Below are 20,618 nucleotides of genomic sequence, written 5' to 3'. Positions count from 1 at the left end.
CTGTCTCTGCTCAGGAAGTGTTTCTGATAGCAGGAAATCGTCACCAAGAAGACAGATGCTGGCTGTCTAGCAGTGTGCATGAACCATGGAACCACAGAGCTGTGGCCAGGAGATGCCTCCCCTTCCCTCAGACATGTGGTTCAGGCCTGAGAAGAGCAATGTCACCTCTAAATCTCACGTGATGTCTTTGCCTCTGCAGACCTGCAGAAGCCCCAAAGCCCAGCAGACGGCCTACTTACTGCTGGCCTTGTACAGAGAGGTGGCTTCTTTGTACTGTTCCCGCAATGCCAGCCTCCATCCAAAACCAGAGGTGAGCAGCCCAACACAGCAGGATGTCTGTCCACAGTCTCATCTCTTAGAAGGATTTCTGAGTTAAAGTCACAAACACGGATTATGTCCATAATTCTCATGTGTGATAGAGGTTTTCAGCCTTACTAGATGGAAGATCTGTTTTCACTTTAGCCCAAAGCTTGTAGAATTAGAACTAAAATTTAACTCAAATTATAAGATAACGTGGGGTTGTTTCCAAGTGAGGTCTCTTCTCTGAGGAATTGCCCTTCAGCTGCTGATTGTTCAGCCACATTTATCCTGATATTTGGTATTAAAATCTGGACTACTAAAGCACACACAAACCATGAGATTAGTGTTTTGTTGTGGAGGCCCAGAGAGGCTATCTAGCGAGACTTTACTCAGGGTCAGAGAATATCAACTTGCTTTACCCAGCAGGCTGCATAATCAGATGGTTTGAACACAAGGTGTGTCTAAGTCTATATTTTTACCTAATATTTCCTCATTCCTCTCTCCTCCCCTCAAGAACCATTTGAAAGGTGGGAGCAGGTCGGAGCTGGACTCCGGTAGACATTTTGTTCTGTTTTTTTTTTTTTTTGTTTTTGTTTTTGTTTTTGTTTTTGTTTTTGTTTTTCACCAATGCTTGGGATGGCGTTGTGTATGCTGGGTATGTGCATATCACAGAGCATCTCAAATCATGTCTGTGTTTCTGTTTTTGTTTTTTGAGACAAGGTATTGCTGTACATGTGTAGCCCAAACTGGCCTCAAACTCATGATCCTCCTTCCTCTGCCTTCCAGGTCCTGGGATTATACATGTGCATTACCACACCCGTATACAATGTTGGGGTTGGGGTGTGGTGTTTCTTTGCTTTTTGATACAGGGTATCATGTAGTCTGGGCTAGCCTTGAACTTCTGATTCACCTGTCTCTATCTCCCAAATGCTCAGGCATGTACCACTGTGCCCAACCCTACAAGTTGTTTTGAAACATGTTAATGTTAAAACATTTTTCTTATCAGCAACGCGAGGCTATGAACAAATTCATTGAGGAAAGCAAGATCCTTTCTGCTCCTAACATTGGACGCTTTGCAAAATCACTAGTGGATGATGCTCTGCCCCTGCTGAGGACCAGGTCTGCTAACAGCAGCCTGGAAGGAACAGTGCCTGAAATGGCCGTCCATGCTGCAACCGTATTCCTGTGTGGAAAAAACAAAGTCTTGGAGCCCCTGAGGAACTTGGCCTTCTATCCGGCCAACATGGCAGTAAGATCACCTTAGGGCTTTGTCCCTGTGGGGAACAAACCTCTGGACTTGGGAACCATGAAACCCATTTGTTTCTTGATTTTAATCCATCTGACCACATTGGTGATGAAAACTTGGCCTGCCCTTGTCTGCCTTCCCCAGACACTGTATTAGTCAGGCTTAGGCTGATATACACAATACAGTCTGGGTAGGAGAGGCTGAGAACCCCATAGCTGCTCAGTCCGTGAGGCCTCTGTAGTCCCAATCTGACACTGAAGACCTAGAGGACTCCTGGAGAGACACGATGTCAGTGACGGATGGCAGCAGGAGCCATCGGAAGATGAACTCATTAGTAATACACGAACAGTAGATGAACTTGCCAGCACAGTGGGAGGCAAACAGCAAAGCTTTTCCCTAGGACCCACCTTTATATGCAGAGGTGCGACTCACATTTTGGGTGGGTCTTCCCACTTCAAATAACCTGATTATGAAAATCCCTCATAGGTATGGCCAGCAGTTTATCTCTTAGCTGATTCCAGATCCAATCAGATTGATTGACAGCCAAGATTAGCCATCATAGGCATCCCTGGCACACAGTTTTCAGGCTGAGAAGTCAAGGCCCTTCTTGCTCTGGCCTCTGGCTGTAAGGCCATGCAGTCACATATCATGACCTGTCCCACTTTGGTCTTTCAGAGTGCTTTTCTTCCAACAATGCCTGAAGACCTGCTGGTTCAAGCCAGGAGTTGGAGTGGCCTGGAACATCTCATCTGGTACAGTAAGTGTTGGAATCATACTCTTCTGAGCACAAATGATCAGCCTGTGACTGCACAGGCCTGGGCTGTGCTTGGGGCCCACCGTTGCCTTCGGTGGTCTGCAGGACAACAGTGGTTTACGGGACCATGATCTGCTTGCCGTGTGGTCCCAGCCCTCTTACATCTGAGTCCAGGCAAAGAGCCCTTTGCCATGCACTTCTGCTTTCCAGAACATCGCATGTGGGAAAAGAGGGGACTCGAACCACACTGAAACTCATACAAAGGCAGGACACAGTACAGCAGTTTTTAACCCAAAGACAGCGCTTTTGATGCACAGAGATGGAAGGCAAGTCATATGGCCCAAGGCTTTGTGTCAACTCTGCTGTGGCTTTAGTAAATAATCTTTTAAATTACTTTTTAGGGCTGGAGAGATGGCTCAGGGGTTAAGAGCACTGGCTACTCCTCCAGAGGTCCTGAGTTCAATTCCCAGCAACCACATGGTGGCTTATAACCATCTATAATGAAATCCAGTTTCCTCTTCCGGTGTGTAGGCAGAATACTGTATACATAATAAATAAATCAATCTTTAAAAAAATGCATAAAAAATTACTTTTTAAAGTTCTGGCAGATAACAATAACAAATCCAAAGAAAAGAAAGGAAAAAAATACTATCCACCATGCTGCCAAGTTAACTATGTGTGAATCGGTAATCTAATTTCTCTTAGCTTTGTAAAACTACGTTCAGACATTTTTCATTAACCACACGCATTTTTAACAGGAGGCATACATCAAACACTAGCTCACAATATGCCAGACTTTTCAATTTCTAGGGAGGTGCTGAGGCTGAGTCATACTCGGTCGGGATCAGAAGGGATAGAGTGTGGGCCTCTTACGCGCCACTGTGTGTCCTGTTCTTTCAACAGATTGTCCCAATGGCCATCCGTGCACTGTAGGAGAGGTGAGTTTTGGTGTTTGGTTGGGTGGAAGCTCAAAATGTGTGTTCCCCCCATGCTGAGAAGAGCGGGGGAAGGAGAAGGAAACACAGGCTTGTTCTGAGGACCACTCAGGTGTTCTAAATAAGTGCTAACTGTGCTGAGGGCTGTTATCCCAGGGTTCTTCCATGTAGCACCATGGGCATTCTCCACTGGGGCTGCTCCTCACTTCTCAGGACAGTTAGCATCATGCTTGGCCTCTACACCTACCGAAGTGTGACAGGCTGGATCGTTTCCTGACATTGCCACAGGGCCATGGACTCCAAAGGGCTGCTGGTTGGTAGTCACTCCCTCCTCAGACCACATAGTCAATGACACTACAGAATGGGAAAGACATCCAAGAGTAGGCCCATGGAGAAGAATGAATGTAATCATCATCAGGGAACACCCAGGTGCCACCTCAGGCCCCGTGCTTGCTGAGAGATGTGGAGGGAAAATCCTGAGGCAAACTGAGGTTCACCTACTTCCTTGTCCATGAAATGAGGTAGAAAGGTTCTTCCCCAGGCTACTCTGGACTATGGAGTTCTATAGTCTGAAGGACTACAGCTGCTTTGGTGTGCTGGGGCCATGTGTTATAATACAGAGGCACACTTACCTAACTTTTTTAAAGGGGCTCTTGGGAATAATAAATATTATGGTTGGATTTTTTAAAAATATAATCTCCCATGTATATAAAAAAAATCAGACAGGAAGCAAGTGACACCATGTATCTTGGTGTCAGATAGTGAAGTCTTAAGATGAGTGTACAAATACAGGATAGGAATAAAGAGCTGGGTATAAAAAAGCAAAATGTGCTTCAGGTTTTCCTATCAGGTGTCAATCAATTTGGGACTCAAACTTATGTCTACTTTCCATAAAAGTCTGTACTTGCCCACTGTTAACACACTTATAGTAAGTTTCCACCCTGTCTCCATACCATACCCCCAAAATATATACACACAGAAGAAGCAATCCCAGTGACTTCCTATGGCAGAGCAGGGTCACTACACAACATAAAACATCATTGTATTCTCTCTAGTGTGGCAAGCCAATGGAGCAGAGCTTCTGTCCGGACTGTCATGCTCAGATTGGAGGCATCAATCACAGGCCACATAAAGGCTTCCATCTCATAAGGTACATAAGCTTCTGCTCCTCCTAGAAATTGGCCCTGGGCTTCAGGACTGTTCCAATTCTTCTTCCTAAACTGTCGGTAGCTTGTGCCAAAGACACCATCTTACATCTGGAGCTATGTTATGCTTGGCAAAGTGCCAAGGTCCCTGTCATTAGGAAACCATAAGGTGCTGTCACTGGTCTTAAACACAGAGTGGCCTGCACATTAATACTTGCTAATACAGACATGTTCTGTGGGGTCTATAAACATGTCCTGACTCAGGACAGTAGGTCTAATAAACTGAAATCGTAGCTGCCTATTTCAGCACATGATGCCGGACTTGTAATCTATCTATCTTAGTTCTCTCTCATCTCCTTCCTACCCTCTTATAGTTTGAGGGGTTTTGTTTTGTTTTGTTTTGGTTTTTTAACATAGGATTTCATACTATACCCTTGGCTGTCCTGGTACTTGCTATGTGCCCCAGGCCTGACTCAGCCTCCTGAGGGCTAGGATCACAGGGACATGCCACCACACCGGGCTTGTTTTTGTTTTTCAAGATGTGAGGAAAATGAAGGACACATAATCAGGCTTGTCAAATACTGCCCCATGCCTTGGTCTGTGTGAGGGGTGAGTTTGAAGACACCCACACTGCATTCTAAGACCCTTCAGAAAAGTTGTTCCTTATCTAAGATGGCACAGTCATTAAAGAGGATGACACACCTTTCCCCATATGCTTGGAATTATGTAGACTGTCCACGGTCCCTGTCACAGTATGAGTGCTGTATAATACTTGTCCTACTGCATTGTGTAGGGGACTGGGACAAGAAAGCAAAGCTGGCCTGGTTTTGGTTTGTAGTTGCTTGGCTTTGGAGAGACAGAGGGCCTGTCCTAAAAGACTTCACACTCTAAATAATAGTCTGCTCCCATGTTTCTGACACAGTGCAGCTGGCCACTCCCGTGTGATTGGTTGGTGGGGCCTCTCTGCAGTGCCATACATTTTGATGCTGCTGGTGTAGTCAAAGCTTACGCTATCCCAGCCGCTTTTCTCCAAGACCTAGCAGAATGTCCTCGACATGCAATATCTTTGCAACTGTATGTACACACTATATCTCCCACCTACTACCTATGATGCTAAATGTTCTGCCAGACCTTGGATCCTAATTTATGATTGGGGAAATGAGAAGAATGTGAAAAATACATACATGGGTACAAAATGTCCCAAACTCTAGCTGCCCAGAGATGGGTGCATGCTTCTGCCCTGATGCCTTCTCAGGGATCAGCTTCAGTAGTCATTTTATGTAGCCACTTTAAACTAAGTCTTGGGGAATTGGTCAACCAGAAGGGAGTTCTGAAAAGAAAACGGTGCATAGGCAGGCATCCCAGGCCTAGAAGGACTTTTAATTGTTGTTTGCTCAGAGCATGGAACCATATCGCCAAGTCTGAGGATCTGAGATGTGCCACTGCAGCTAGGGAGAGTAGCCTCTTTCAGTCTTTACCATGTCTTCTCTTCCTTTGCAGAGAAAATGAGGACAGAACACAGACTGGCCATGTGTTGGGCGGCCCGCAGCCCGGTGGTGCAGCTGTGGCAGCTGATCGAGGGCTGTCCCCAATGGTCTTCATTCTCACTCGGCTACTCACTCATTTGGCTATGCTTGTGGGGGCCACTCAGAATCCCCAGGTACTTGTCATAAGCTGCTACACAGCCCTTTTGTCTTCAACCTGCTCACCGGTGCCTATGGAGTAGAAGTACATTGTTGGTACCCAATCTGCCAGGTGACAGAAACCTAAGGTCTCCTGACCTTTTTCACCACATAGAATGGGATGAAGTGCTTTTCAGATTATATAAAATCCATTTCTTTTTTTTTTCCCCAGACAGTCTCACTATGCAACCCTGGCTGTCCTAGAACTCACTCTGTAGACAAGGCTGGCCACAGACTCAGAGATCCACCTGTCTCTGCCTCCCGAGTGCTGGGATTAAAGGCATGCACCACCAAGCAAGCATTTTTCATTTTTATTAGTATTTTTTCACAGTGCTCCAGAGGTCAGAGTTCTATCACTGAATGATACCTAGCCCAGTTTTTTAAAACAGACACCAACTAATTTTCTGTGTTTATGAGACTAGATCTCATCTGTACAGAGTGTAAGGATCAGATCCACTTTCAGAGTGCAGCATGGGGAGGTAAGGTCATCCATGCTGTGTCTCCTTCATATCAACACTGGCCAAGAGGACAAAAAGTTCAAGGTTAGGTCATCTACTGTCAGACAAGACCACAGCCTGCTTCTACCTGTGTCCTCCACCTCTGCCGTTACATCACGCAGCTTAGAAGACAGCCTCTGACTTGATGCTGGTGTCTTTCTCTTCCTGGCCTCTCCCGGGCTCACATTTCCTCTGTCCATGAGATGTTCTGAACATTTGTTTCCTCACTCCCAGGCCTTGATCAGGATCATTAAGCCTCAGGTCCCAGACCCACAAGCCTTCTTGCAGCAGCATATCCAGAGAAACCTGGAACAGCTAACCAAGATGCTGGGCAAGAGTGCAGACGAGACCATCCACGTGGTACACCTCACCCTGTGCAGTTTGCTCAAGGAGCAGCACCCCGTGTTTGGCCAGAGTAAGCAAAGTGGGCAAGGGCTAAGCTGGGCTGAGGATCACTTCCCATGACTCCTGAGTGAGTGAAAACTCAACTTGAGCTAAGCATGGTGACCATAATCCTAGTACTTGGGAAGCTGAGGCAGGGGTATTGTGAGTTCAAGACCAGTATGGGCTTCACAGTAAAATCCTTTTTCAAGTAAACAGAGATGGGATGGGAGAAAAAGCATGAACTCTGACTGGGGTGAAGAGGTTGCTCTGTTGCCCCACCCACCCACATATCTAACAAGGACCTTTGACCTTTGCTTCTCGGAACATACAAGTGCAAATCTATTGTGTTGGAGACACATGTCATCCAAAGCAGGTGACGTGTGCCCAAGAATCGGTCACTATCCTTGCTTCTGCTCTTTACTGAGAATTCCATGGCGGCGCACTAGCCCCATAGTTGACAATGGACTGTTTCCATGTACACTACTTATTCAAGAAAAACAGGCACTGCTCACTGAGCTGATGCGTCTGTCCTAACCGTCTAAATCTACTGAGAAAGGTAATGAATGTCACTGGAGACGGCATTATTGAGAATGACTTTGTTTGGGGTTTTTTTGTTTGTTTTCTGAGATGAGGTTTCCCTGTGTAATAGCTCTGGCTGTCCTGGAACTCACTTGTAGACCAGGCTGGCCTCAGACTCAGAGATCACCTGCTTCTGCCTCCCAAATCATCAATGTGAAGAGAACTGTATGTTTACTTTATTAGGGTGGGGGTGCACACCTGCCTCACATGTGTACGTCAGAAGACAACTTTTAGAGTTAGCTCTCTCCTTCCACCTTGTTGAAAGGAGGTCTCTCTTGTGCTGCTGCTTTGCATGGTCAAGGCCAGCTGGCCTGTGAGCTTTGATGGGATGTTCCTGTCACCAGCTCCATCCAGCTCTTGAAGTACCTGAATAACAGGTGCAAGCCGCCACATCAGGTTCTCTGTGGGTCCTGGGATACAACTCAGGTTGTCAGACTTGCAGAGCAAGTGCCTTTACCCACGGAACCAACCTTCTAGTCCACGGTGGGCTTTCTGTTTGTTGTCTTTCTGAGACAGGGTTTCTCTGTGAAGCCTTGCCTGTCCTGGAACTAAGTTTGTAGACCAGGCTGGCCTCAACTCACAGAGTTCACCTGCTTCTGCCTCTGGCATGCTGGGATTAAAGGCATGTGCCACCATGCCTGACCTACCGTGTTACTTTAAAATTAGGTAATAACAACAAAAAGTGCCACCTGCAAACAGGAAACTCACTCCTCTTGGCCCGCCTCCCCAGTTGGATTTTCAGGGTATTTACTATTTAGTAAAACCTCATTTTCCTGAAAGTCCATTGTTTTGGTGTGAGGGAGTCCTAGAAGCCTGCCACTACCTCAGGATCTACACCACCCACCCTCCTGGGTCCTGCCTGCTCTGGCTGTGGGTCTGGGGTAGCAGCTGGAGTGGCTGGTGGTGGCAGCAGTGGGCTCAGAGGAACTGAGGGGGAGGTGTCAAAGGTGGCAGCAGCAGATGATTGCATCAGGACTCAACATCCTCAGGGTACTTAGGAAAGTACATCCCCCACATGGAACGTTCTGTTGGCACGTATTTTATGCTTACTCTGTGCAGGCTGCTATGGCTCTTGTTCTAGGGAAACCCACACGTTCTTATTTTATTTGTAGGGAAGCTAAATTTTAGTGCAGAATTGTCAAGCAAAGGTTGCAGAAACAACTGGGAGAAGCATTTTGAAGCTCTTCTTCTACCTGAATTGGAGGTGAGCTGTCACTGCCACTTCTCTAGGATAGGAGGAGGGTCTCCCACACATCTGCTGAGCAGACTTTGCCCATCATCCCTGGGGAAGGGCTGCAGGAGCCTCTACTAAGCCTCAGATTTCAGTATCCTCAACCTATAGCCTGTTTATCATCACTGTGGATGGCAGGAGATGAGGGTACAAAGCAGACCTGCTGTCCTATAGAGAGACATGCTAGGATGCACAGCGGCTGGAGATGAAGTACTCTTCTGTCGGATAAGAACATCACTGAGAGGAAGGAGGCATACCACAAATGAAGTGAGGAAGGAGATGAAAGAAAAGCAATGGGTACAGGCCTCTTAGTCCCCCTGTATCCAAGGAGGCAAACCCCTGCAACAAAGTACAGTTGGATTGTAATAGAAGCCAGCAATGGGACAGGCAAGATAAGGAGGGGAGCCACAGTAAAGTTATCGGTGTCCCAGCCTGTGTGCAACAGTGTTGCAGTCGAGAATTCTGTATCATTTTCTTCATCCAGCATCTTGACAAAACCTTGGCAGCTGTAAATGCTCTTATCAGCCAAGATGAGCGCATCAGCTCCAACCCCGTGACCAAAATCATATATGGGGACCCAGCAACCTTCCTGCCTCACTTGCCCCAAGAAAGTGTGGTTCAATGCTCAAAGATTTGGAGCTGCAGGAAGAAGATCACAGTGGAGTACCTGCAGCATATTGTGGAACAGAAAAATGGCAAAGAAACCGTGCCTGTTCTCTGGCACTTCCTCCAGAAGGTAAGGTACAAGTGACTCCTGGGTGACCTTGCTTTTCCTGTGCAGATGATTCCCAGGAACCAGGAAGCCCTGAACCTTTGTTCAGAATAGTGGTTCCTAGGCTAGAGCTCTGAGCAGCTGCCAGTGCTGTGGCTCTAATGGAAAGTTGGTAGCAGAGACTCAGGAGAAAGAGAGGTCTTCAGCCCTTGCCTACAGTCTCAGACAATCTGAAGCGTAGTCACATGTAAAATACATGTGAGTTGGTCAGTGGTCATCTGAAGAGAACTTGAGGGCCAGGAGGCTACCTGGCCACTCAGCAACAACAAAAAAAGGTACAGGTCTCGAGTCATGTCTCATCCTCTTGACTTGGAGTGGATGGCTATCTGCAGTGCGTGCTGACTGCAAATATTATTAAAAATGTAAAGACTTCCTCCCAACCTTTAAACCTTCTAGGCATAGACTGAAGTTGGGAATGCGAGCTGGAAGCAGGTTGGAGAGCTATGAGATGCAGCAATCCTGTCTAAGACCCAGAAACACACACAGTTCCTGTATCTACTGGATTTCTTGTCCACAGTGGTCTTTTTTATTTCCCTGAGGACCAGTGTTTGTGGCTAGCACAGTGATTCAGAAACTCCTGGTGTTCACTAAAGTAATCTCCTCCTGTCAATGCTGTGACTTCTCTTGGGTAGTTTTGTTTGCCTGAAGGAGCTCAGGTCTGAGGCTTTGGAACAATAGCCACTACTAACTGCTTGGCCTTTTGCTTACAACACCTTCTCACACACTCAGTCATATGGGTACAAGAAACCATTTCTTTATCTTTATAATTTTAATAATTATAATTATTAAATATAAAAATATACACACTAAGGGTTTCTGTGTAACATTTCTACACATGCACAGAGAATGCACTGATAAATCCAACCTTCCTTTTACCAACCTTTCTGCCTCTTCCTTCCAAATGCTGCTCAACAGATGGGTTGAGCAAGTGGTCACATGATCAAATCACTATCTTTCTGTCCACATGGAACATGATGGACCAGTGGAGTAGAATGGTGATTACTGTCCTGCCTCTAAGTCGACTTCTCTTAGCCTGTACATATGAGTGTGTGGTATTTATCTTTCTGATTCTGACTTATTTCATTTACTAAAGTGACCTCTTGCAGCTGGAGAGATGGCTCAGCTGTTAAGAGCACTGGCTGCTCTTCTGGAGGACCTAAGTTTAATTTCTAGCAATCACATGGTAGCTCACAACCATCTATAATGGGATCTGATACCCTCTTCTGGCATGCAGACAAGCATGCATAGAACTCATGTACATAAATAAATATTAAAAAACAAATGTAGCCAGGCAGTGGTGGTGCATGCCTTTAATCCCAGCACTCAGGAGGCAGAGGCAGGCGGATCTCTGTGAGTTTGAGGCCAGCCTGGGCTACAGAGTGAGTTCCAGGAAAGGCGCAAAGCTACACAGAGAAACCCTGTCTCAAAAAAAAAAAATTTTTAAAAAGTTAAGTGACCTAAACCAACTGTATCTATTTTTCTGAAGATAGCAAGATTTTATTCATCTTGTGCTCTGTGGCTGAGTGTCTGCCTTTGAGATATATGACACACATTCTCTGTCCATTCATCTGCTGACAGACATCTAGGCTGAAACTGTCTTAGCTCTTGTTACTAAAGTCACAGAAAACGTGGATGTGCATGTGTGTCTTTGGTCTATTGATCTCATTTCCTTTGAGTATATAACCAGAAGGAAGGCTAGATTTGTGGTAATTAACATTAAGGTTTTGAGGACCCTCCATACTCTTGGCCATAATAGCCGTTCTAATTTACACTCAACTACAATGTTGCTCCCTGTTCTCCACATCCTGGCCAGCATCTGCCACTTGCTCTTTCCTTCACTCGCCTGCTGACAAGGGAAGTGGGGGATGGTATCCAGCGCAGCTCTGCTTGGTCTCTGATAACTAGTGATATGTGGCATTTCTTCATATACTTGTTGGCCATCTTTTCTTTTGAGAAGTATCTTTTCAGATCATTTGCCCATTTTTAATGGGATTGTTCGGATTGTTTTGGAGTTCTTCACATACTCTGCACATGAGTTTAAGGCAAACGGTAAATCTTTACCTCTATTCTGTAGACTGTCTTCACCCCATTGACTGCTTCCTTTCCTGAACAGAAGGTTTCCAGACTGGCAGAGCCCCACTTGTTAATTAGTGCTTTTGGATTCCTGCCCAGAAACCAATCTTCACTTCAGCATGTTTCCCCTGTTTTCTTCTGGCAGTTTTGGGTCTTACATTTAGATATTTGGTCCATCTTGGGTTGATTTTTTTTTTTTTTTGTACCAGATGAGACAGGATTCAGTCCCATTGGATTTCGGCACATAGGCTTGGCTCTGGGTGGGCTGTGTGTAGAACAGTGTAACACTGCAAGCCATTTGTGGGTACTTACAGAAAGAATGGGGTGACCCTTTTCCTGTTTCTAAATTCTAGGGTACATCACTATGTAAAATGGAACTCTGACCAAATGAAATCAGCACACCAATCCCCCAGCACTCACAAAGTGTACGTGCCTGACAGCATTCCTTAGGTGAATAAGAGGCATCACTACTAAACCGTCTTCCTTTCTGCAGGAAGCAGAACTAAGGCTGGTGAAATTCTTGCCTGAGATCTTGGCCCTACAAAGAGATCTAGTGAAACGATTCCAGAATGTTTCAGAAACGGAGTACAGTTCCATCAGAGGTTTTATTGGAAGTCACCCACCAGGTATGACTCTGCCCAAGCTCTGAAAGGAAATCAGGACCCTCTAAATTTAACAGAGGAAGGGACGAGGGCTCAGTAACAGGTGTGATGTGCTTCAGCATGAGGTGAGGCGACACTAATTCCAGCTAGCTCAGCTGCAGCAGGAAAGCAGAGTTGGGTCTGTCCAGAGCTCGTACCGGGTGGGTCAGCAGTTGGCTGTGTCGTTGTCACGGTTCTTAACAAATGCTTTACTCAACAGACGGGCTGATAAAGCAGTTCCAGGATCGGATCACTGTCTTTCTGTCCACATGGAACGCGCTGAGGCGGTCACTGGAGACCAATGGTAAGTGTCCTCCCCCCAGCAGAGTGTCCCAACAGGATGTGCTACACACACACTGCTCCGAAGCTCAGCTCTACCTGTCACAGCCAGCACCCTGCAAGCTCTCTAGGTGTCTTCAGATGGAGGCTGTCTTAGGGTGACTAGTGCTGTGATGTAACAGGATGACCAAAAGCAAGTCGGGGAGGAAGGGTTTATGTTGCTTATTTCTGCCTCAGCACTGTTCATCACCAAAGGAAGTCAGGACAGGGACTCAAGCAGGGCACAAACCTGGAGGCAGGAGCTGATGCAGAGGCCTTGGAGGGCTACTGCTTACTCTCTAGCTCCCCACGGCTTGTTCAGCCTGCCTTATAGATAGAACCCAAGACCACCAGCCCAAGGATGGCACCACCCACAATGGGCTGGTCCCTCCTCCATCAATCACTAATTAAGAAAATGCCCTACAGCTGGATCTTATGAGGGGAGGCATTTTCTCAATTGAGGTTCCCTCCTCTAAATTCTAGCTTGTGTCAAGTTGGTATAAGACTAGCCAGCACAGAGGATCTCAGAAGTATGATGGCATTAGATGCCTCCATCTTCTTGAATCCATCTCTTGAAAACTTGTCAGCATGTCTGTTAGAGGCAAGACCTTCAAACGAGCACCCTGCTCTGTGTTAGCTGCTCGGACCAAGTCTGTGTGCCTCTTTCCCTCACCTTGATGAAACAGCATGGGGCAAAGCTTACCTATCCGCTAAGGAATAACCCTGTCATTTCCAGGTGAGATCAAGCTACCAGAAGACTTCTGCCGCTCCGAGTTGGATCTGGATGCTGAATTTGAGGTCATCCTTCCACGCCGACGGGGCCTGGGCCTCTGTGCAACTGCCTTAGTCAGCTACTTAATTAGCCTGCACAACCACATGGTCTACATGGTGCAGAAGTTCTCTGAGGAAAACAACAGGTGTGTGCACAAGGCAACTGATGGGGGTGCTTGTCCAGCCCTAGGCTCCTGAGCGCCTGCCAACTTCTGCTCTTCCACGGCAGACCTCCCTTAGCCGCTCTCCAGAACCCTCCATAGATAAACAGCTTTCACCTGCTCAGACCACAGAGCTGCAGCAGGCGTGTCCCCACGTGGCTGCTCTCAATAGCAATCGTGTGTCTGTGTCCCTCAGCTATTCTGTAGATACCTCTGAGGTTACTGACCTGCATGTCATCAGCTATGACGTGGAACGGGACCTGATTCCACTGATTCTCTCCAACTGCCAGTACCAAGTGCATCAGGGTGGAGAAACCTCACAAGAGTTTGACCTAGAGAAGATCCAGCGGCAGATCAGCAGCCGCTTCCTCCAGGGCAAGCCCAGGCTGACCCTCAAGGTAGGCTGAGCCTGCTTCTAGTTATGTGCTTGGTATGTCTGTAAGGAATAAGAGTCCCTTTGTGTGTTTTGAGGGACACAAGTGTGCACTAACCACCCACAATCCCCTCTGGATCATCTCCTTGCCACCCAGAGCATGCATGGCCACAGCTCCATCAGTCTCCTGGCTGTGGTGATCTCAAGATCTTTGTACCACAATCTGCACCTCAGTCTCCCAAAGGCAGCCTCTGGTCTCAGTGGACTTAGCATTTAGTTTTTCTACCACAGTTAATGACACCACCAAGGCACTCTGCCATTGTTGCCCTGGTCCTCAGCACTCTATGCCCAGGGACCAGTGTGCCTTCTGTGTGTCCTCATCCTCTAACTGCCATAGCCTGTCACTTTGGCCATCTGTCCTGCTACTCTCTGGATCATCTCTGTTATGGATGTCCTGCATGGCATCCTACTGCCTCCCTTCACCTGCCACCAAAGGCCCTGTGGTCTGGCTCCAGTTCAGATTTCCATTACCTTAACTCAATTGTCTGCCCTTACACATAGGATTCCTACCACCCACGGCACACAATGGCAGAGCCACATCTCTGTTCTCTCATCTGGAGAGCTGGTGATCCTTCCAGTCCAGTCAGATACATTACATGTAGGTTTACTTGTTTCCAGAGATATACACAAGTTTATCACATAGCCTCCAGTTAAGCTGTGGCTTAGAGCCCAGAGGTATTTCTGATTCACTCTGAGAGCCCTGTTGTCTGAGGTCTATACTTAACAGTTATTGAAGAATGAGCTGTCCCCTCCACCTGTCCCTCCCGGGGCCCCGTGTATACGCAGTGGAGTGCAGTGTTCTCTCAGGTGGTGTCTTTGGAGCCACCGTAGCAGGGCTGGCACCTGTTTGTCATTGTTTCCAAAGACAGTGTCTTCAGCAGACATCCCACAGCAATGCTGCCTTTCCCAGGAACGCCCTGAGTAGCTGAGGGCCCACTGTGCATTTCACCTCTAAAGAATGTTTCTTTCTCAATTTAGGGCATACCCACCCTGGTGTACAGACATGACTGGGACTACGAGCATCTCTTCTTGAACATCAAGAACAAAATGGCACAGGTGCTCTTGACAGCCCTCTATCCACTACAGATAGCTCCAGCCTCATCCTGTGTCTACTGTGAGCTCTAGCATCTCAGTGTTTGAAGAACCGGGACTCCTGTAAGCCCAGGCTGTCTACACAGGGAAGCAGGGCAGCAGTTCACCAAACTTTCTTGTTCAGTTTAAACACACTGACGAGCAGGTTTCTTAATAACATATCACAGTTGTGTACGTTGAGGCTAAACAGCCAGAGAACTTCAGTGTGTCCCTGCTCTTTCCTAGCAAGTCTGAGAAAGAGCTGAATAGCTATGTCTCCTCCTACGGTTGTTTTGTTTTGTTTTCTTGTTTTTTTTTTTCAAGACAGGGTTTCTTTGTGCAGTCCTGGCTGTGTTGGAACTAGTTCTGTAGACCAGGCTGGGCTCGAACTCACAGAGATCCACCTGCCTCTCCTTCCCGAGTGCTGGGATTAAAGGCGTGCACCAGCACTGCCTGGCTATAGGGCTGTTTTGAGGTTCCCTGAGTTTGTCTCTATTTCTGTGGAGTCTGGAGGGCTGCCTGTACTTAGTGTGCACTGAGAGTCAGCCGTGTGCTTTCTGGAGAGCCTGTCCCAGCTCTAGCTTGAGCAATGACAAAGCTAACCTCTTCTCTCTTGATGAGAAACAAGAAGCCCAACCATAACCCTAACCTTGCATTTTGTTCTCAGAACCCACTCACCAACTCAGCCATCAGTGCCATCAGTGGACAGCTACAGTCCTACAGCGATGCCTGTGAAGCTCTGTCTATGACAGAAGTCACCCTGCGTTTCCTGAGCACAGCTGGCGGGGATCCTGGCATGGACCTGAATGTGTACATTCAAGATGTCCTACAGATGGGTGATCAGACAACTCTGATTTCAAAGGTAAATGCTAGTGCTGAGCCTGGTGGTATATACCAGTCATCCCAGTACTCTGGAGGATGAGGCGGGAAGATTGCAAGTTCAAGGTAAGCCTGGGCTACAGAGTGTGTTCCAAGCCATAGTAGGGCTACTAAGCAAGACCATGTCTCAGAACGGGGAGGGGTGTCCTGTTGAAAGGTATTACATGGGAAATCGGCATGGCTTCCTACCTAATTCCACCATGCATCAATGTAGGAACCCCAGAAAAGAGAAAAATCAAGAGCATTCCTCACACTATCGGTCCACCATGCACACAGCACACTTGAGACAGCAGAGTAACTAACACATGGTCCATGCTGACCATCTAGGCGGAGCTCACCATCTGTGAGCACTGCAGGTCTGCAGTGTGTGATGTCATGACTCTGTTGCTGCGGAATGAGGAGACTGTTAAGGATGGGCCAGGTGAACTTGTGAAGAAGGCTGTCCCACGACAAGAGAAACAGAATGTGCCTATGGTGTGGCACATGGGTGACACATGTGGGACTTCTGCCTTCCACTGAGGTTCTGTGTCTCTTTCAGGCCTTAGACAGATGTCAGCTCAGACATGTCATTGCCCTCTGGCAGTTCCTATCTGCACATAAGTCAGAACAGCGGCTGCGGCTGAAGAAAGTGAGTCTCACTTGCTTTCCACTGTGGAGGGAGCAGGAAGCACCCAGGTCCCCCAGGTCTTAATGTCCACTTGTTGATCCTTCGCTTCAGGAGCTGTTTCGGGAAATTGATGTGAAGTACAAAGAGGACCTCAGTCCGCAGCACGCCAGGCTCCTCCGCACATTTCTGAATGAGGCAGGCCTGGACGCCTTCCTCCTGGAGCTCCATGAGATGATTGTGCTGAAACTCAGAGGCCCCCAGGCTGAAAGCAGCTTCAACCCCAAATGGAGGTATGGCCTTGTATAGCTGCTGGCAGAATGCCCTGTTGTCCAGTGGCTTCCCCTGGACTTGAAGATAGTCCTAACTTACCCAAGACCCCTTTTCTGCTCATTGTCCATGCCTTTGGTATTTTTGTACCTGTGGTTTTGGTTTTCAGTTTTCCAAAACAGGATTTGTCTGTATAGCTCTGGCTGTCCTGGAACTCTAGAATTCTATAGACCAGGCTAGTCTCAACTCAGAGATCCATCTGCCTCTGCCTCCTGAGTGCTAGGATTAAAGCGTGTGCCACCACTCCAGGCTTCTTTGGTTTTAATTTCTTGAGTTTTCTATTTGATGGTAGGAGGTTAGGGAAATGGCCCAGCAGGTTTGCTGGTTGCACAAGCATGGGGACTTGTGTTTAGATCCCTGGCACCCATATCAAAGTCTGGGTATGACGACATATGCCTATATCCCCAGCACCGGGGGTGTGGTAGAGGAAGACAGGCAGATCCTGGGAACTTGCTGGCCAGCTGGCAAAAAAGTAAGTTCCAGGTTCAGTAAGAGATCCTGTCTCAAAGAGAAAGTGGGAAGTGATAGAGTAAGATACACAATGCCATCCTCTGGCCTCTGGATACACATGCACAAACATGTACATACATGTACATACCACACACAGAAAGGGCAGGCAAACAGGAAGGAAGGCTGGGGATGTAGCTCATTGGTAGAGTGTTTGCCTAGCATGTACAGAGCCCTGGATTCATTCCTCAGTGCTACAGAGATGGGGCATGGTAACACACACCAATAATCTTGGCACTCAGGAGTTAGAAGCAAAAGACTACATGAAAACTACAAACAAACTCATACATTCTCCTTATAACAAGTAGACTTATTATATCAAACAAGTGTTCACTGTAAAGTTGATTAAAAGCCACACCGGTGTGTAAAGGCTACAGAACACGATTAGCCATCTCTTCCAAGCATGTCAATCTAACGGTCCAACACCAGCTTCTCCTTTTCATGTGCACATCCCTACTGTGGAGGCACTTAATGGCTGGGCACATTTTACACTCATCAGTCATTCGTGAATGATGCTCTTTACTGTTTTTGCTTAATTTGGGGATTGTTTATCTCTTTTCAAACTTTTATTACACGTGCTTGTGTGTTTTCCCTGCATATAAGCCTGTGCACCACTTTAATGCCTGATTCCCTGGGGTGGTCAGAAGGATTCTGATCACCTGGAACTGAAGTTACAGAGATGGTGTGAGCCACCATGTGGGTGCTGAGAATCAAACCCGGGCTCTTTGGTAGAACAGCCAGTGCTTAAAATCACTAAGCACAAACATGTGCTCCAGTCCTGGCTGTTTAATCTCATAATGGTTTGAAAAGTTCTTTGTATAGAACAGAAATTAACCTTTTATCAGGATTATATAAATGATCTCAAGCTTTAGTTTTATCAAATGAAATCTGATGATTTTTCTTATAAAGTATCTATAGGGAAATACACAAGCAAGAGTCTGCCTTATCATGCCCGGGATATAAAACAGCCTCATGTTTTCTGCTGCTACACCACATGTTTGTTTTATCGGCCAGTTATGTGTGGTGTGAGGCAAGGACTGAACTGTGCTCTTTCTCCTGTCTTTCTGCTTTTTGAGACAAGGTCTTGCAGCCCAAGCAGGCAAAGAACTCAATCTTCCTTCTAAGAGCTGGGGTGATAGGCATGTGCTGCCTGTTCTTCTAAACATTCAAACTCCAGCTTTCCTCAGTCATCATTTTATATTTTCTCTTTCCTTCCAGAATATTATATGGCATATGCCTGTGTACATCTGTATTCTCTAAACTTAGATGAAAAGTCTCTACTGGCCTAGACTTAAAATACTAGCCCTGTTCTCCTTTCTAGAATTTGCAGTCTCTTACTATAAGAGTAAGAGAACACAATGGTGAGGCTTTGATTTTTCCACATGGCCCCACTATTCACATTAGCCATGCCAAGAGCCATCTAGCTCTGCTGTGAGGCCAGCTCCCTCCACAGGAGGGTTGGCCCTGGGCTTCCACACCAGTACAGGAGTTCAACTCTTGGCCTACCTAAGATTCTCAGTTTGTCTGTTCTTGGCTGGTATCTTGGTCCACTGGATGGGCTGTGATGTCACAGAACTCTCTCTTGTCCCTTGGTTTCACAGCCTCAAGGACACTCTAGTAAGTTACATGGAGACTAAAGAGAGTGATGTCCTTCCAGAAGTGGAATCCCAGTTCCCAGAAGAGATCCTCATGTCCAGCTGCATCTCAGTGTGGAAAGCTGCTGCCACACAAAAGCAGGACCGGCAAGCGAGGTAGAGCATCTCAGCCTTCAAATATGGCTGGAAAGGAAGGTCTTCCCCTCCTCCATTGACAGGTCCCAACACAGGCTGTGGCCTTTGTGAAGGGAAGTGTGGACACCGCACTGGATTCAAAGCTTAGACACACCACACAAGCTGATGGCTTTTTGAGAGCCAAGCTATTTTTGGAACATGCGCCTGTTCCAAAACTTCCTCGTGTATGGCTATAGAAAATTGGTAATTAACTGCCTCTTGTACATTCCAGAAGAAACAAAGAGAATCACAGTCAGCTCATGACCAACACTGATCCTCTTAAGGCCGCCAGCCTCTTACCTCATGTTTCATGGCCACCACTTGACTGCATAGAGAGAGAACACGGGGGTGGTGCATTTTTTCCTATTCTACTATCTATGTAGAATAGAAAGAATACATGCATTCGTTCTTCCAGTCCCTTAAGTTTTGAGTATTGCACACATATTTCTTGGTTTCCAAGCTGTATGAAAACTGCCACACTAACCCATGGAAACCCAAGGTGTTTGTACAAGCTGTAAGGCCACATGAACAAGAGCTAATGTCGACCCCACCATAAGTCACTGCCAAATTACAAGGGAATAAAGCCAAACACTCAGTGAGAACACTGGACTGGGAGCATAGAACAATGAATAAAAAGAAAGGTATTTGGGGAATGCTGTAGAGAGTTACTGTGTAGCTGTCCAGTGAGCATTCAAAGTGGTCTTCGCTTCCCTGAGTACACATATCTGGCCCTTTCTTGAGTCTCAGCCAAGGCTGAGTACCAAGCAGTTTGAGAGAAGGCTGGAAACGAGCCCACCTGTATTGTTCTGCCTTTCTCGCTGAAGGTGTTGCCTCTCTGTGTTACAATCCACTCTGGATCCCCGATCCCTCTGGACTAATCCTCTTCCTGGCACTCACCACCATTTGTAGTGATGTAAGAACAGCCAGTGTTTACAAGCTGGAAGTCATTTCCTTCACAGAGACAGTAAACTGGACTTTGAGCTGCAGAAATACAGACTGGTAATCAGGAGCACATCTATGGTCACAGCACCAACAGGAGATGGACTAGGCTCTGTTCCGACATTCTCCTCAGAGCCTGACGCAGGGACCAGACCCTGCAGTAACTCATGTCAGACTGTATTCACAGCGACAGTGATCATCTTACTCCAAACCATGAAGAGCACCTGTCCCAGATGTCTGCATCCCAGGTTTCCTGCAGAATGGATGTTTCGGGGTACAAGGCTCACTGATTTTCCCAACTTGGCCTTGAAACTCCTGTGATACCTCAGATTGGGGTTTAACTCGCCCTAGCCATCAGAGGGCAGCTGAGCCCTCTGTTTCTTGCTGTGAAGGCCTTTTTTGGCTTTGACCTAGGCATTTTTTTTTCTGTCATGAAGAATTTTAATTAAGATGTTTCATTTTGTATGCTATACTTTTAAAGCCTTAACTGTCTATGTAGTGTTACCATGTCTGTATAAAATATACAGTCCTAACACTGGCAAAAGTAGATTGCATTATTTTTGTTATACCCTTTTAATAAACGAGCGTTACTTCTAA

At 46.8% G+C, this 20,618-nt stretch overlaps 1 protein-coding gene across 4 annotated transcripts in view; it reads left to right on the top strand.

The window, feature by feature from the left end:
- Positions 1-20,618, top strand: part of Rnf213 (ring finger protein 213) — a 105,872-nt gene extending 85,254 nt beyond the window's left edge. For all 4 annotated transcript variants that reach the window (XM_052759870.1, XM_052759871.1, XM_052759873.1 and 1 more), the window contains 18 exons: positions 200-310; positions 1,307-1,549; positions 2,222-2,303; positions 3,204-3,238; positions 4,291-4,385; positions 5,881-6,040; positions 6,794-6,974; positions 8,635-8,726; positions 9,238-9,489; positions 12,092-12,224; positions 12,460-12,543; positions 13,294-13,474; positions 13,686-13,887; positions 14,901-14,978; positions 15,661-15,855; positions 16,411-16,500; positions 16,591-16,769; positions 18,915-20,618. In XM_052759870.1, the coding sequence (XP_052615830.1) occupies positions 200-310; positions 1,307-1,549; positions 2,222-2,303; positions 3,204-3,238; positions 4,291-4,385; positions 5,881-6,040; positions 6,794-6,974; positions 8,635-8,726; positions 9,238-9,489; positions 12,092-12,224; positions 12,460-12,543; positions 13,294-13,474; positions 13,686-13,887; positions 14,901-14,978; positions 15,661-15,855; positions 16,411-16,500; positions 16,591-16,769; positions 18,915-19,068 (2,547 nt within the window). In that variant the 3' untranslated portion in view covers positions 19,069-20,618. The remainder of the gene's footprint in view (positions 1-199; positions 311-1,306; positions 1,550-2,221; positions 2,304-3,203; positions 3,239-4,290; positions 4,386-5,880; positions 6,041-6,793; positions 6,975-8,634; positions 8,727-9,237; positions 9,490-12,091; positions 12,225-12,459; positions 12,544-13,293; positions 13,475-13,685; positions 13,888-14,900; positions 14,979-15,660; positions 15,856-16,410; positions 16,501-16,590; positions 16,770-18,914) is intronic.

This window comes from Peromyscus californicus, unplaced genomic scaffold, assembly GCF_007827085.1.
Source record: "Peromyscus californicus insignis strain IS unplaced genomic scaffold, ASM782708v3 Scaffold_3__1_contigs__length_106647218, whole genome shotgun sequence".
In the NCBI taxonomy this organism is placed as follows: domain Eukaryota; kingdom Metazoa; phylum Chordata; class Mammalia; order Rodentia; family Cricetidae; genus Peromyscus; species Peromyscus californicus.
The sequence above is the reverse complement of the archived record's forward strand: the minus strand, read 5'-3'. Positions and strand labels throughout refer to the sequence as shown.